The sequence below is a fragment of the Gymnoscopelus braueri genome, assembly GCF_963280865.1.
Source record: "Gymnoscopelus braueri genome assembly, chromosome: 13".
In the NCBI taxonomy this organism is placed as follows: domain Eukaryota; kingdom Metazoa; phylum Chordata; class Actinopteri; order Myctophiformes; family Myctophidae; genus Gymnoscopelus; species Gymnoscopelus braueri.
The window spans coordinates 4091650-4104616 of record NC_137615.1 but is presented as its reverse complement, the minus strand read 5'-3'; the positions used below and the strand labels follow the sequence as shown (position 1 = coordinate 4104616).

Sequence of the window (12967 nt, the reverse complement as noted above, 5' to 3'; positions counted from 1 at the left end):
TACCGCTTCTGGAGTGGATTAAGTTTTCTGTTGGATTGCTATTGGATTTACTTTTTTCGTGCTGTTTTGAGGAACGTTTGGGAGACGCTACACGGAACGATATTGGAACGATAGCTAGGAGTGTGCATGCGGACGTGCGCGAGACGCGGACTTTACAGTCGGCCGCTTCATGATCTGCTATATTTGTATTGTATATTATGTATTATTTTCCTGTCATTGATTTAAAGTAGATAAAAGGGTTAAACTTGACCACAACTTTCGTGCTTTATTTCTGGCTGTGTTTATTTGCTGTTTATTTATTGAAGTGCACTGCTTTCAGCCTAATCAATTGTATCTGTAGAGATCATTCACAACCCATGATTTGAAAAATAGTAATAGTCAAATACTGTATATAATATCTGACCGTTACAATATGTCTAATTTGAATATAAATATATTTATCGGATTTGAATATTATAGCCATGGATAGATGCTGTTATTGGACAGGCGCTATATGGCTCTATGGGCCCACCTGTAAAAATCCTCAGTGTTGATTTATCCATCTGTAGCCTATAATAACTCAGAGAGTGGTACAAAATGGAACCAAATGGACCCGTACGAGTCCATTTGGTTCCATTTTGTACTACTCTCTGAGTTAAAATGAAGAACTCAGGGTTTTCACTAGCCTTGGATCACAAGAAGGTGATCTGTCATGTCCGTCATGGATGAACTCCCAAATAATAGTGCTTGTACTTTCTCCCTTTTTGGCCCGTACATCTACATAAACGTTCAGATTTCAAATATAAAGTGCTTACTTCAGGGCTACGGATGTTGCAATTATGTACGGTCTCTCAGAAGTACCCGTATGTCCTGTATTGTTCAATTAAAATCATTCTAATGCGATTGGTGGCTATTTCTCTCCATATGCTTTCAACCATGCGATCGTATCGGTTGGCAGGTGTATTGCACTCTGATACATTATTTAACTCTATGAGAAAATGGCTCATAGTCATAGAGCCATTTTCTCATTAAAGCAGAGAGAATTATAGCATTATAGCATATAGAATTATAGCATTATCATTATAGCAGAGAGAATTATAGCACGCTGTCTCTGCTATAATTGGCAGGAGACGCTGTTACTTATACCCATAGAGTACTGAGTGACATGCTTATTGTATCATGAAGACATATGCCATGATTTTGTGATGGAATCTTACTTTACCTTTAATGTTTGCTCTCCTTTGTGTGGACATAAATACATGGTTAAAATGTGTGTGTGTGTGTGTGTGTGTGTGTGTGTGTGTGTGTGTGTGTGTGTGTGTGTGTGTGTGTGTGTGTGTGTGTGTGTGTGTGTGTGTGTGTGTGTGTGTGTGTGTGTGTGTGTGTGTGTGTGTGTGTGTGTTTTGTACATTCAGGTTCAAGTACCACCATATGTAGATTTGAACATATCATGTAGGTGTTGTTAGCATGTTAGCATTTTGTTCAATAGAACACAAACAGATGGGTACTTACTGTTTGATGGAATTGGTGGACTGTAATCTAGTGCACTGAAAAAAGACTCACTCATCGGACTCCTGTAATCTACAGTAAGAAAAGACGCACTCATCGTTCAAATCATCAAATTATTTTAAGATCAGAGTTGACAATATAGTAATCTCAAGCAAATAAGAGGTTACCTATTTGGGCTGTGAAATAATTGCATCAAAAGCGATCAAGAAAGTCAATCAAATAACACGATTTTTGGCCAGAATCTCCTCTTTTGAAAACAAAAGTGCTCTCAAGACTCTTGCCGGAGCCCTCATTCAATGCCACCTTGACTATGCTTGCACCTCTTGGTTCTAAAACATCTCAATGTCACAAAAAAACTAAAGCTTCAGACCTACTAAAACAAACTGATTCAACTACCTCTTGGCCTAAAGCCCATGACCCACCTAAACACACTTTGCTAGTCTGGAATGGCTCAGGGTTGAAGACAGGGAAGACATGTTTTTGCCCCCGTCCGTCTGTGTGTGTGCAACCAAACTTCGGTACCGTTGGACGGATTGGCGTGAAACTTTACATGCAGACTTTTTGCGGTAGTGGCTCAGGGGTAGAGTGGCCGGGTAGAGTGAACTGGAAACCACAAGGTTCCCAGTTCGATCCCGGGCTAGGGGGCTCCCCCAGAGTTGGTGTCGAAGTGTCCTTGAGCAAGACATTGACCCCCTAATTGCTCCCGATGAGCAGGTTGGTGCCTTGCATGGTTTCCTCCGCCATCGGTGTGTGAATGTGTGTGTGAATGGTTGAATGGAATGCACAATCTATGTAAAGCGCGACGGAAACTTTGTAGACACACTGCCAGTAGGCCAAGGAAGAATTTCCACCACAATTTTTAATCGCCCTGTTATAGCAACCTCATGAGACAGATGTTTGAGCAACACATTTTTTGTTACTACTACTGTATCTCTGTAGTCATGTGATAAAGTCGTATCTGTCATATTTCTCATATTCCATTCGGATTGGCTATGATTGGCTTCCAAAATTTACAGGGGTGGCCTGTTTTGCACAAAATGCCACACATCATGAATGCAGCGCCCGATTGCTGGGAAACTTTGCACACACATTACCACTAAGCCAAGGAAACTTCATGTGCTGCCCTGCCAAGCCAAAGTGCAGTAACTACGTTTTTGGACACACCGACTTATTTGTGTATCCCAAAGGTCAAATTAGCCTTCGTGATTTTGAGAGGTAAACAATTACCTCAAGAACAGATGTACAATTAGTGTAATATCACTTATATGCCGATATCTCATTTGGCTGACCAGTTGAATCACTTTGAATCCCATTTTTCAGTGTTTTTTGTTTTCGTAGTTACTGCTCTTTAGCTTGGCAGGGCAGAATATGAGTCCGATTTTTTTCAGATCCCATTCCATTTGACTGCCTTCCAAAGTTTGTGGTAGGCAACCCGGCCTTGCGGAGACTTGTGCTCTGAGGAGCACAGTTTTATAGTTATATATATCATTTTGTATTATTGTCATTCTATTCATTATTTCACTATTTCCTTGCTTTAATATATTTGTTGTTATATGTAGCACACTCAGGACAGGTCCCAACAACATTTAGCTGCTTGTACCTGTATACGTCGCCATCGTCTGTAGTCGTGTTGCACTTTCATCCAGTGTTCTCCTTTTCTTCTCAATCTCGTCTAACACTCTTTTCTTCTCAATCTCGTCTAACACTCTTCTGTCTATCTCAAAACAGCCCCCTGTACCTCCTGCCACCATCTCCTCTATCTTCTCCAGCAGCTCTGTGACCTGGGTGCCATCACCCCTGTTCTTATTGTTGAAGACATGATACCTGCTCCCACATTTCTCTACAAGCCTCCGGAGGGTCTCTCCTTCACTCTCAATGTACTGCTCGATGGATCTATCTAAAACATCTCCAAAGGTGAACAGCATTATAGTGTGACTCCACACTGTCTCACCGAGAAGCTGCATGTGTTCCTCTACTGATTTATAATTAGAGACATCAGCTCTTAAAACCAGGAGGAGAGCATGTGGTCCTTGTTGAGGACACAGAGATGCACTAAGAACTATGTTCCGTTTAATCAGCTCAGATGTTTCGCTTAGAGAGTCACTACTCCACCATCCTGGAGTGTTGACCACAGTGACCCGTCTCCCTGCTACATCTCCCTGTCTCTTCTCAAACTGCTCTGTTCTCCGTAACCTAAACTCCTCTGAACCCAGGATGGTGTTTCCTGATGAACTCTTCCCTGACATCTTACATCCCAGAAGCATAATTCTCAGCTCTGAGAGGTTTTCAGTGGGGCCTGCAAATAAAAGAGGAATAGTCCTGTATTATCTCAAATTTTAAATATTCTGAACAATTTAATATATAATATCAATTGACTGGTTAACCTGAATAGGAGGCCATTTCTGCACATTCAGAGGTCATCTTCTCCCTAAAAAAAAGGAAATTGAAAACAGACTAAATATCTTTTGTTTTTGTTATTCAAGCCAAGGGCGCTGATACTGTGGGTGCCTCGGGGCTAAAGCACCCAGGAGAAATGACGAGCACCCATCACAAACTCATCACAAAAAAAGAAAAAGAAAAAACCTCCGACATCTACACTTCATGGAGTACATTATTTTTTACCAAATTAACCTAATTAACCGCATTAAAGTAACAAAAAAACAAACAAAAAGGTAACGTAAAAGAAATTCAATTCAAGCTAATAGTCTGGGAGGGGGGGGGGGGGCGGAGGGAAAAGAGATCAAACAAGAGAACAAAAGAGAACCAAACAAGTTATCTACACATTTACACAAGTACCTGAGATAAGATATAAAGGTGCGTGAGCATAGCAGCAGATGTATACTGTGTGCATTACCTACTTATGGACGTTAGTTGAGGTTCTAGAAAACGCACAATCAAAAGACAAAAATGAGTGCGTTGTACCCTCTAGACTGATTCAAATCACATCTCCACCTGTGCTTTCTGTTCAGGCTCAGAGCCTATTTGAATATTATAATTATAATTTAATATGTTATAAAATATGTGCAATGCACTGTAAATATGACATACTGTATGTATCTGATCTGTTAATAATTGACCTTTAGGCTTTCGGTTGTCTCAAAATGGAGTCTGAACAAATACTATTATCTGTCTTAACGCCAATTCTCACACACGCGCACGCACGCGCACACACACACACACACACACACACACACACACACACACACACACACACACACACACACACACACACACACACACACACACACACACACACACACACACACACACACACACACACCTGTGTGAACCTCCTCATAAATCAGTACTTATTATCTGACGGTACAAAGGTCAAAGGCCAAAGACAATGATAAAGAGATGACTTAAGGCCTTTGCAGACAGGGTGCGATTAGTCAATCAGTTTTTACCGCATGCGAAAAGACGCACGAATCGAACTGGGTTCGGAAAAAAAGGCGCATCGCCGCAGCCACTGGCCGCACGGCAAATTCTGAGCCGGTGTGCATGAGGTCATAGAGAACCATGTGTTCTTTTAAAAAATTATATTGTCCGTTTTTTCCGTCCGAAAAATCGCACCCTGTCTGTAAAGGCCTTTACTTTAGAGAGTACACTTAGGCAGATAAAATAAAGGTCAAATATGACTTAGGGAATTATGATAAAGCACATTTTGCGTAAAGGGCCGCTCCCATTGAGCACTGTCTGTAACTATAAAAATATAGTTTTTATAATTACTATAAGTTATAGTTATAGTGCTCAGTGTGAACGGCCCTTAAAGATGACTTGGGCAGAGCCAGAGAGTGATTTTTCTTCTCTTTTCTTCTTTTCCGAAAACCTTAAAATATGACTTGGGCAATTATGCCAAGAGGCTAACGATATAAGAACCTCCCAGATAAAACACTTACCTTACATGAAGCTGCTGCTTCTCTGTCTCAACGTCGAGTCAAAATGGAACCTGAACTAAATGTTACGCTGTTAATGTTCAAACCACTGCCACAAACACACCTATGTGGACTTTGATACCGTCTTGCTGTCCTGTAAATCAGCAATTATTTTTATGAGCTCTTGTTTTATTGGATCTTGTTTATTTGATACATTTATTTGTTCTAGCTCTTGCTCATTTGATTTTCCTATTTGTCTCATCTGTTTAAGAAAGTAGGTAGCTGATATAGTGCACTTTTACCTTAGCGCTAGGTATGCTCTTAGTTGCTTGTTTTAGAAGAGAAAGCACTTAAGACTTCTGGTGATTAGTAGTTTTTACCTATGTTGAATGCACTTATTGTAAGTCGCTTTGGATAAAAGCGTCTGCTAAATTACTGTAATGTAATAATGTAATGTAATGCAATGATTATAATGGTCATCACTCATCAGGGGTGAAAGTGGGCTGCAATGGGCCGGAACGGCGTTCTGTTAACAGATTCAGTGCCGGTACGAGGGTAAAGCAATGCTGTCAAAAGCTCATATTATAAAGTGTTAGTTTTCTTATAAAGTGCTTCTAAATCGTTGTGTGTGATTGTGTCAACATATTCCCTGCTGTTTATGGTCTTTATTTACTCCAAAGAGGGGTTTTGTTCACTGGCGAGCCACGTCTATATGTCTGTGGTGTGCATGCCTGCACAACAATGCTAGACTGCCTGGGATGCAGGTTGCAGATCCGGTTTATACCGGATACGGAAACTGCCTTTGTGCGTGCCTGCCCTGTTGTGTCAGGTGTGTGTGTAGGTGTGTGTGTGTGTGTGTGTGTGTGTGTGTGTGTGTGTGTGTGTGTGTGTGTGTGTGTGTGTGTGTGTGTGTGTGTGTGTGTGTGTGTGTGTGTGTGTGTGTGTGTGTGTGTGTGTGTGTGTGTGTGTGTGTGTGTGTGTGTGTGTGTGTGTGTGTGTGTTTGTGTGCAAATTACCGGATACAGTAGGCAAGCTCTACACAGGATTGGATCACTGAGCAGTAACCCCCCTCCTCACAACCAACCAAAATAAATAAAATAATCCATGTTTTTTTAAAAAAAACACAATAGCAAAAATACCGAATGTGACACCTTATGAGCTTGTAGATATAATATATATATATAATAGACTACTTTCGTTATTTCTTGCATGACACTGTTGTACAACACAAATCAAATTGGGCTTCGGTGGCTATTCAGACTTATAAAAGACTTATAAAAATGTATTAGAATGTTTTCACGTTGATTTGTGATAGGCTATACATATATACATATATATATCAAATAATTGATCAAATAATGGATAAAACAATGATGGTGGTACTGTAAAGTCTACCTGCAGCTGGAACAACAGTGAGGTTCAATCAAAAACAATCTGATGTCAAACTTTACAAGGTTGTTGATGGGCCACTAGATGGCGTTGTCAGTCTTACATACCGCTACATTAATTTACAGTGGTACTCACCTCCCTTGTGTAGGCCTACTATACTGTATACAGGCTATATATGATGACTGTGGAGACATTCCCATTTGTAGGATTCAATCTACAGTAGGTCTACATGTACTATGTGCCATGCCAAACGTGCTTTGTCACATGGAGGAGAGGAGAGGAGAGGAGAGGAGAGACGAGACGAGACGAGACGAGACGAGACGAGACGAGACGAGACGAGACGAGACGAGACGAGAGGAGAGGAGAGGAGGAACCTGGCCAGGAGAGGAGAGGAGAGGAGAGGAGGGGAGGAACCTGGCCAAGAGAGGGCCAGGGGTATTGATTGGAGTCTGCCTTCGATTAAAGTCTATTTTATGTTTTCAAAACTGGAGATGAGGAGATGGAATAAACCTTCTTTTTTTTTTTTACTCAGAGCCAGTCAGTGTAAAAGAGGTACTCTCTCAATCAAACACCACAAGGACAAAAGGTCATTATTACACCATACATTTTATGCATAGTTGGTTATGCTGTCACACACTTATTGATTTAAAAAATATATATGTATTTTTTATACACTTACTTACATTCTTATTCATATTTAATGTCATTGCAATTCATGGGAAGCTTATAGCAGAATAGCTCAGAGCTTGTGCCTGACAACAAGCCCAATAATGTCTCCCCTGGCCAAAGAGGGATCCCCTCTTATAGGCTAGTGCAGGGGTCTTCAACAGGGGGTCCGGGACCCCTAGGGGGTCCTCAGAGTTACTACAGGGGGTCCGCCAAATCTTTGTGTGATATGATTTTTACCATAACCACTTGAACCCTAGCATCCCTTTTCTGAGGAGAACTTTAGCCAAAAATAGCAGATCTACAAGCTCACAACGCCTCGCAGCGCGAGGCGTTGTGAGCTTGTAGATCTGCTATTTTTGGCAAAGAGGAATAGGTGTAGAGGGGAAAAAAGAGCAGACCAAGTAAACACAAAAAGTTTAATCTGACACACACAATATAGAGGGGGTCCCTGCTTCATCTCTTTCTCAGCTAGGGGGTCCTTGGCCTGAAAACGTTGAAGACCCCTGGGCTAGTGGCTAATATGGTTTGGCTTTAGTGTCCCTTTCCGTGTGGGAGATGGACCAGGGTCGATTCCTCATCTGAAAAGGTTTTGTGCCAGGGACCCCCCAAGAGAAAGTTTGTTTAGAAAATATATTCAAAGTTTCCAAACATTTTTGATATTTTTCCAATTGTTTCAAAAAATTGCTGATCTACAAGCTCGTAGCTCGGAGCTTGTAGATCTGCTATTTTGGAATAACCAACTTATAAATGGATAAAGTGGTTGAAATTATCATGATGCTATATTAACACATTTCTGACTGTTTTCTTTCACTATAGTGACCAACTATCATGACAAAATTGACTATAAATAAATCAATATAAATGTACTTCATTCATGTAACACTGTGTACTAATGACCACTAGATGGCGTCCTTGTATCGGAAACAGAACCACACAAGTTGTAGCAGAAGAGAAGCTTGTAGATCTGCTATTTTCAAATAGCCTATGTATAAAATAGGACTGAAGGGGTTAATGTATGTTTTATAATATAATACTTTATATCTGCAAAGTATAGCAAATAGTAAGTTTTCAAATGATTGTAGTGGAGTAAAAGTATTTGGAAATGTATTAGTTACTTTCCACCACTGATTCATGAGAGAGAGAGAGAGAGAGAGAGAGAGAGAGAGAGAGAGAGAGAGAGAGAGATGAGAGAGAGAGAGAGAGAGAGAGAGAGAAGAGAGAGAGAGAGAGAGAGAGAGAGAGAGAGAGAGAGAGAGAGAGAGAGAGGAGAGAGAGAGAGAGAGAGAGAGAGAGAGAGAGAGAGAGAGAGAGAGAGGAGAGAGAGAGGAGAGAGAGAGAGAGAGAGAGAGAGAGAGAGAGAGAGAGAGAGAGAGAGAGAGATTTCTGCTCTGGCACGATATTGTGAAATAATAGGTTATATTTATATTACACACCGTTATTCACCTGACATTCATCTCCACCCAGCAGGTGGCGATATATCCAAGCAAATGTCATCTGGACAGCTCAACTACATGATATCATGTATTTAATGATCCCATAATACATAGTTGGCAGAGGCTTTCTCACCATGAAAACAATTATTCCAACAGTGTATATATAATATAGATGTAGGCCTTGCTAGAACATTGTAACAGCTCAAATAGCCTATATAAGACACAAGCATTACAAATAAGCCTTTGAACTCGTTTGTCTTAAAGTATCTAATTTAGGGGGGCATTAAGGACTTTAAAGCCCTTTTTATACCCCCAAAAAAGTAAGAGAGAAAAGAAAAACACCATCACTGCATCAAAAATAATCAACAAACTATAAAACTGGTCAAACATTAATTGGCCAAATTGTCAAATGATATAAGAAAGAGGCAAACATTTCAAAACAGCCGGTCTTCAAGCTCGCAACGCCTCAATCTATATTTATAGATTTATAGAGTATAGTGTAAACCTTTATTCTCACTGATCACTGATGTTGTAGTTTTAGTGTTGTGCCACTAGAGGGCAGCCTGTACCTGATCTACCACAGACAGGTGCGTTGCTTTACATTAGAATGTGACTGTGATATGAAATGACTAACTTGTTTTTTTTACTTGTTGGTGTTGTATGTGTGGGTGAGTCTATGTAAAGGGCATCAAACTAAAAGTAATTAATTAATTGAAACAAAAATAAAAACAACAAATTAACAATGCAACCAAATAATAAGAAATATAATTACATTAAAAATCACATGTTGAATACAGTAATTCAACTAGCACTGAGCTGATCGGCTATGTGCACATGCGTGCGCGTGTGCATGCACGTGACGTCATAAAATGGAGGGGGGGTAACTAACCAATTTATAGACTAGCTACTGTCCACCACGGATAATGCAGTAACTTATTCAAAATAATTCAAGATTTAGAAAAAATATATATATATATACACAAATATTTTAAATATATAAAACTGAAGACTTTCAAGTTTCAATTCTTATTTTTTGTCTCCGCTGGAGGCGGAGAGTATGTTTTCGCTTCGTCCCGCTGTGTGTTCACCTCCCTCCTAGCCAATTTAACATTGGTCAAGCTCCACGTGACACGTGTCAATATGTTGACACCAATGCCTTTGATTGGCTAGAGGGACGCATGACGAAATAAAATCCTATAAATAGGTGTGTCACTTCAAAAAGCCATTTATGTTTTTGAAGTGAGGTAAGACAGGATCAATCAGTCTTGATTGGAACAGTACCTTCCAGTACAAATCACCCGTCCGTGCGTGTGTGTGTCCCTCTGAGAACACCTAACATTGGTCAAGCAAAGGCGCAGAAGGCCAAAGCTAAGAAAGCATACTCATCTACAACAGTAACACAGTAGAGGACTATAGAGTTGAATTGATCCCACTCCACAACAAGGCCAAAGTCTTAATATTGTAACAATTGGCCACCTTGATCAAATACATTATGTAGCACTAGAGAAAACTGACATAGATCAAACACACCAATCAACTGCTGAAACTGTTCAAAGACAATGAAGATGAAGAAGACAGACTTTTGAACAAACCAGTCAATTAAGACGACTCCCATATGACACATTGCTTCAAGAAGAATTTTTTTTAGATGCAGACACTACATAATAAGTTCGCCCCTGCAGAACAACCAAAAACCACAAGACGACCCGTTCTACCAAGACGACCCGTGCTATTAAAATCACGGGTCTGCTGGCGGAGACTTGTGCTCGAGGAGCACATTTTCTAGTTTATTTTATTTTTTTGTCTGGATTTGGCTCCATTAATGATCTGCAAACAATCATGTTTTTCAATTTATGTTATAGAAGCTCATTACTGCAATGTCACGATGACGCATTTTGCACGGTCCTGGTGCAATATCATAAAAATAAGAATTGTATTAATCTTTATGGACAAGTGTTGAATGTCATGGGGGGGGGGGGGATTTATTTAATATTTAAATTGGGGGCGTGGCTGGTGATTATTCACTTAAACAACAACAACACCTATTATAAGTCTCTTATGATTTTCTTTGGCATTGTTGGCATTATAAAAGGCCTTTAAAAACCCTATGATATGTCTAATTTGAATATAAATATATATATCGGATTTGAATATTATAGCCATGGATGGATGCTGTTATTGGACAGGCTACATGGGCCCATCTGTAAAAATCCTCAGTGTTGATTTATCCATCTGTAGCCTATAATAACTCCGAGAGTGGTACAAAATGGAACCAAATGGACCCGTACGAGTCCATTTGGTTCCATTTTGTACTACTCTCTGAGTTCAAATGAAGAACTCAGGGTTTTCACCAGCCTTGGATCACAAGACGGTCATCTGTCATGACCGTCATGGATGAACTCCCAAAATAGTGTTTGCACTTTTCCCTCCTTTGGCCCGTACATCTACATAAACGTTCAGATTTCAAATATAAAGTGCTTACTTCATGGCTACGGATTACGGGTCCTCAGAAGTACCCGTATGTTCTGTATTGTTCAATTAAAAGCATTATAATGCGATCAGTGGCTATTTTTCAACCATGCGATCCTATCGGTTGGCAGGTGTATTGCACTCTGATACAGTATTTAACTCTATGAGAAAATGGCCATCAATCGGATTAAAATGGTTTTCATTGAACAATACGGAGAGTACTTGTATTTCTGAGGTCCCTTACATAATTGTAACATCCGTGGCCATGCGGTAAGCACTTTATATTTGAAATCTGACCGTGTATCTAGATGTACGGGCCAAGAAAAGGAAAAAGTGCAAACACTATTTTGAAGATCATCCAAGACTGACAGTCTTGTTTGTAGCACGGCTAGGTTTTCACAGTGTTCATAGAAACGCCCCATCTCCTCTCCTCACCTCTCCTCTCCTCTCCTCTCATACAGATGAAGCGGTCGTCCGTCGCCGTTAGAAACCTCCTCCTGGTATTAATAGCCTCGAACGCAGATTGATAACGGTGCTGCTTTATTATATAGCCTTAAAAAAACAATTGAACCACCGCGATGGCCTCCGAATGAAGATGCGACACGGTAAGACATACGATTAAATTAGATTAGATTGGGTTAGATTGGGTTAGATTGGAGACAGCTGTTGTTGTTGCTGTGCTTTGCTTTGTTATATCGCACTGTCTGTCTTCAATATGAGCTGTTGTTTTTATGTCAGTGGATGAAACAAACAGTCCATTTAATTCAGTAGGGATATAATAACAGAAACGGCCGACCAAGGGGAGGCGGTTTTAAAGCATTACGGCTGTTGTTTTGATAATAGAAATATTAGAACGTAAATTGTTGTACGATATTGGTGTAACTGGAATAACAATGTTCCAAAACGCATCTCTTCCATAGATGGCCAAGCAAGCACTACCGTCCTAATTATGTCAAATAGTCTAATACAGCTGTCTGTCTGTCGTTGTGATGTTGTAACGTATTTAAGGCTATATCAACGTGACGTACAATACAGCTATGTCCTCTGCTGTATTCTCCCCAGGAAGCCCAGCTTTTTAATTTGGTTATTAAACATGTGTAATCTTCAGAAACGGTCATTGAAGGACAGCTGTTTGACATTATTATACTCTGATCTAGGCCAGACAGACAGACAGACAGACAGACAGACAGACAGACATGTGAGTAGGATTAGATTCATTGTAGATATCCAGCTATATGGCTGTGAGTGGATGCATCAGCGATAATGCAGCCAGTCTAACAGTCTAGCATTATTCCATGTATCCTTTTATGAACTGCAAAAAGCCTACCGGCTCTCCTCTCCTCTGCCTTCCTCTCGTCTGCCTTCCTCTCCTCTCCTCCGCTCTCCTCCCCTCCCCTCTCCTCAATTAACAATTTAGGAATTCAGCCAGATGCTCTTATACAGAGTGACTTTCAACTTAGTGTGAAATCGATGTAATGGCATGAACCCTTTTCAACAAATGAAGGTAAATGGTGACTTCACTAGGGCTGGGTGTTGCCTACAACCTCACCATAGATACGCATCACGATACAGAGGCCACGATACGATATGTATCGCGATAGAGAAGCCACGACACGATATGTATCACGATACAGAGGCCACGAT

The 12967-nt window shown here is 40.4% G+C and overlaps 2 protein-coding genes and 1 long non-coding RNA gene across 3 annotated transcripts in view; 2 read left to right on the top strand and 1 right to left on the bottom strand.

Moving 5' to 3' along the window:
• LOC308097871 (histone H3.2-like) overlaps nt 1-12967 on the top strand; it is a gene marked incomplete at its 3' end in the record, with an annotated part of 294931 nt that overhangs the window by 140802 nt on the left and 141162 nt on the right. The window lies entirely within an intron of this gene.
• On the bottom strand, nt 3075-3910 carry LOC308098570 (GTPase IMAP family member 9-like; the record flags this gene model as incomplete). Its single annotated transcript, XM_080446982.1, has 2 exons — nt 3873-3910; nt 3075-3784 (listed from the first exon to the last, which is right to left on the bottom strand). The coding sequence occupies exons 1-2, from the start codon at nt 3907-3909 to the stop codon at nt 3075-3077; spliced, it is 747 nt and encodes a 248-aa protein (XP_080303108.1). The 5' UTR covers nt 3910.
• LOC308098104 overlaps nt 11821-12967 on the top strand; it is a 19574-nt gene continuing 18427 nt past the window's right edge. Inside the window, exon 1 of the long non-coding RNA XR_013934260.1 lies at nt 11821-11928. This is a non-coding gene — a long non-coding RNA (uncharacterized lncRNA). The remainder of the gene's footprint in view (nt 11929-12967) is intronic.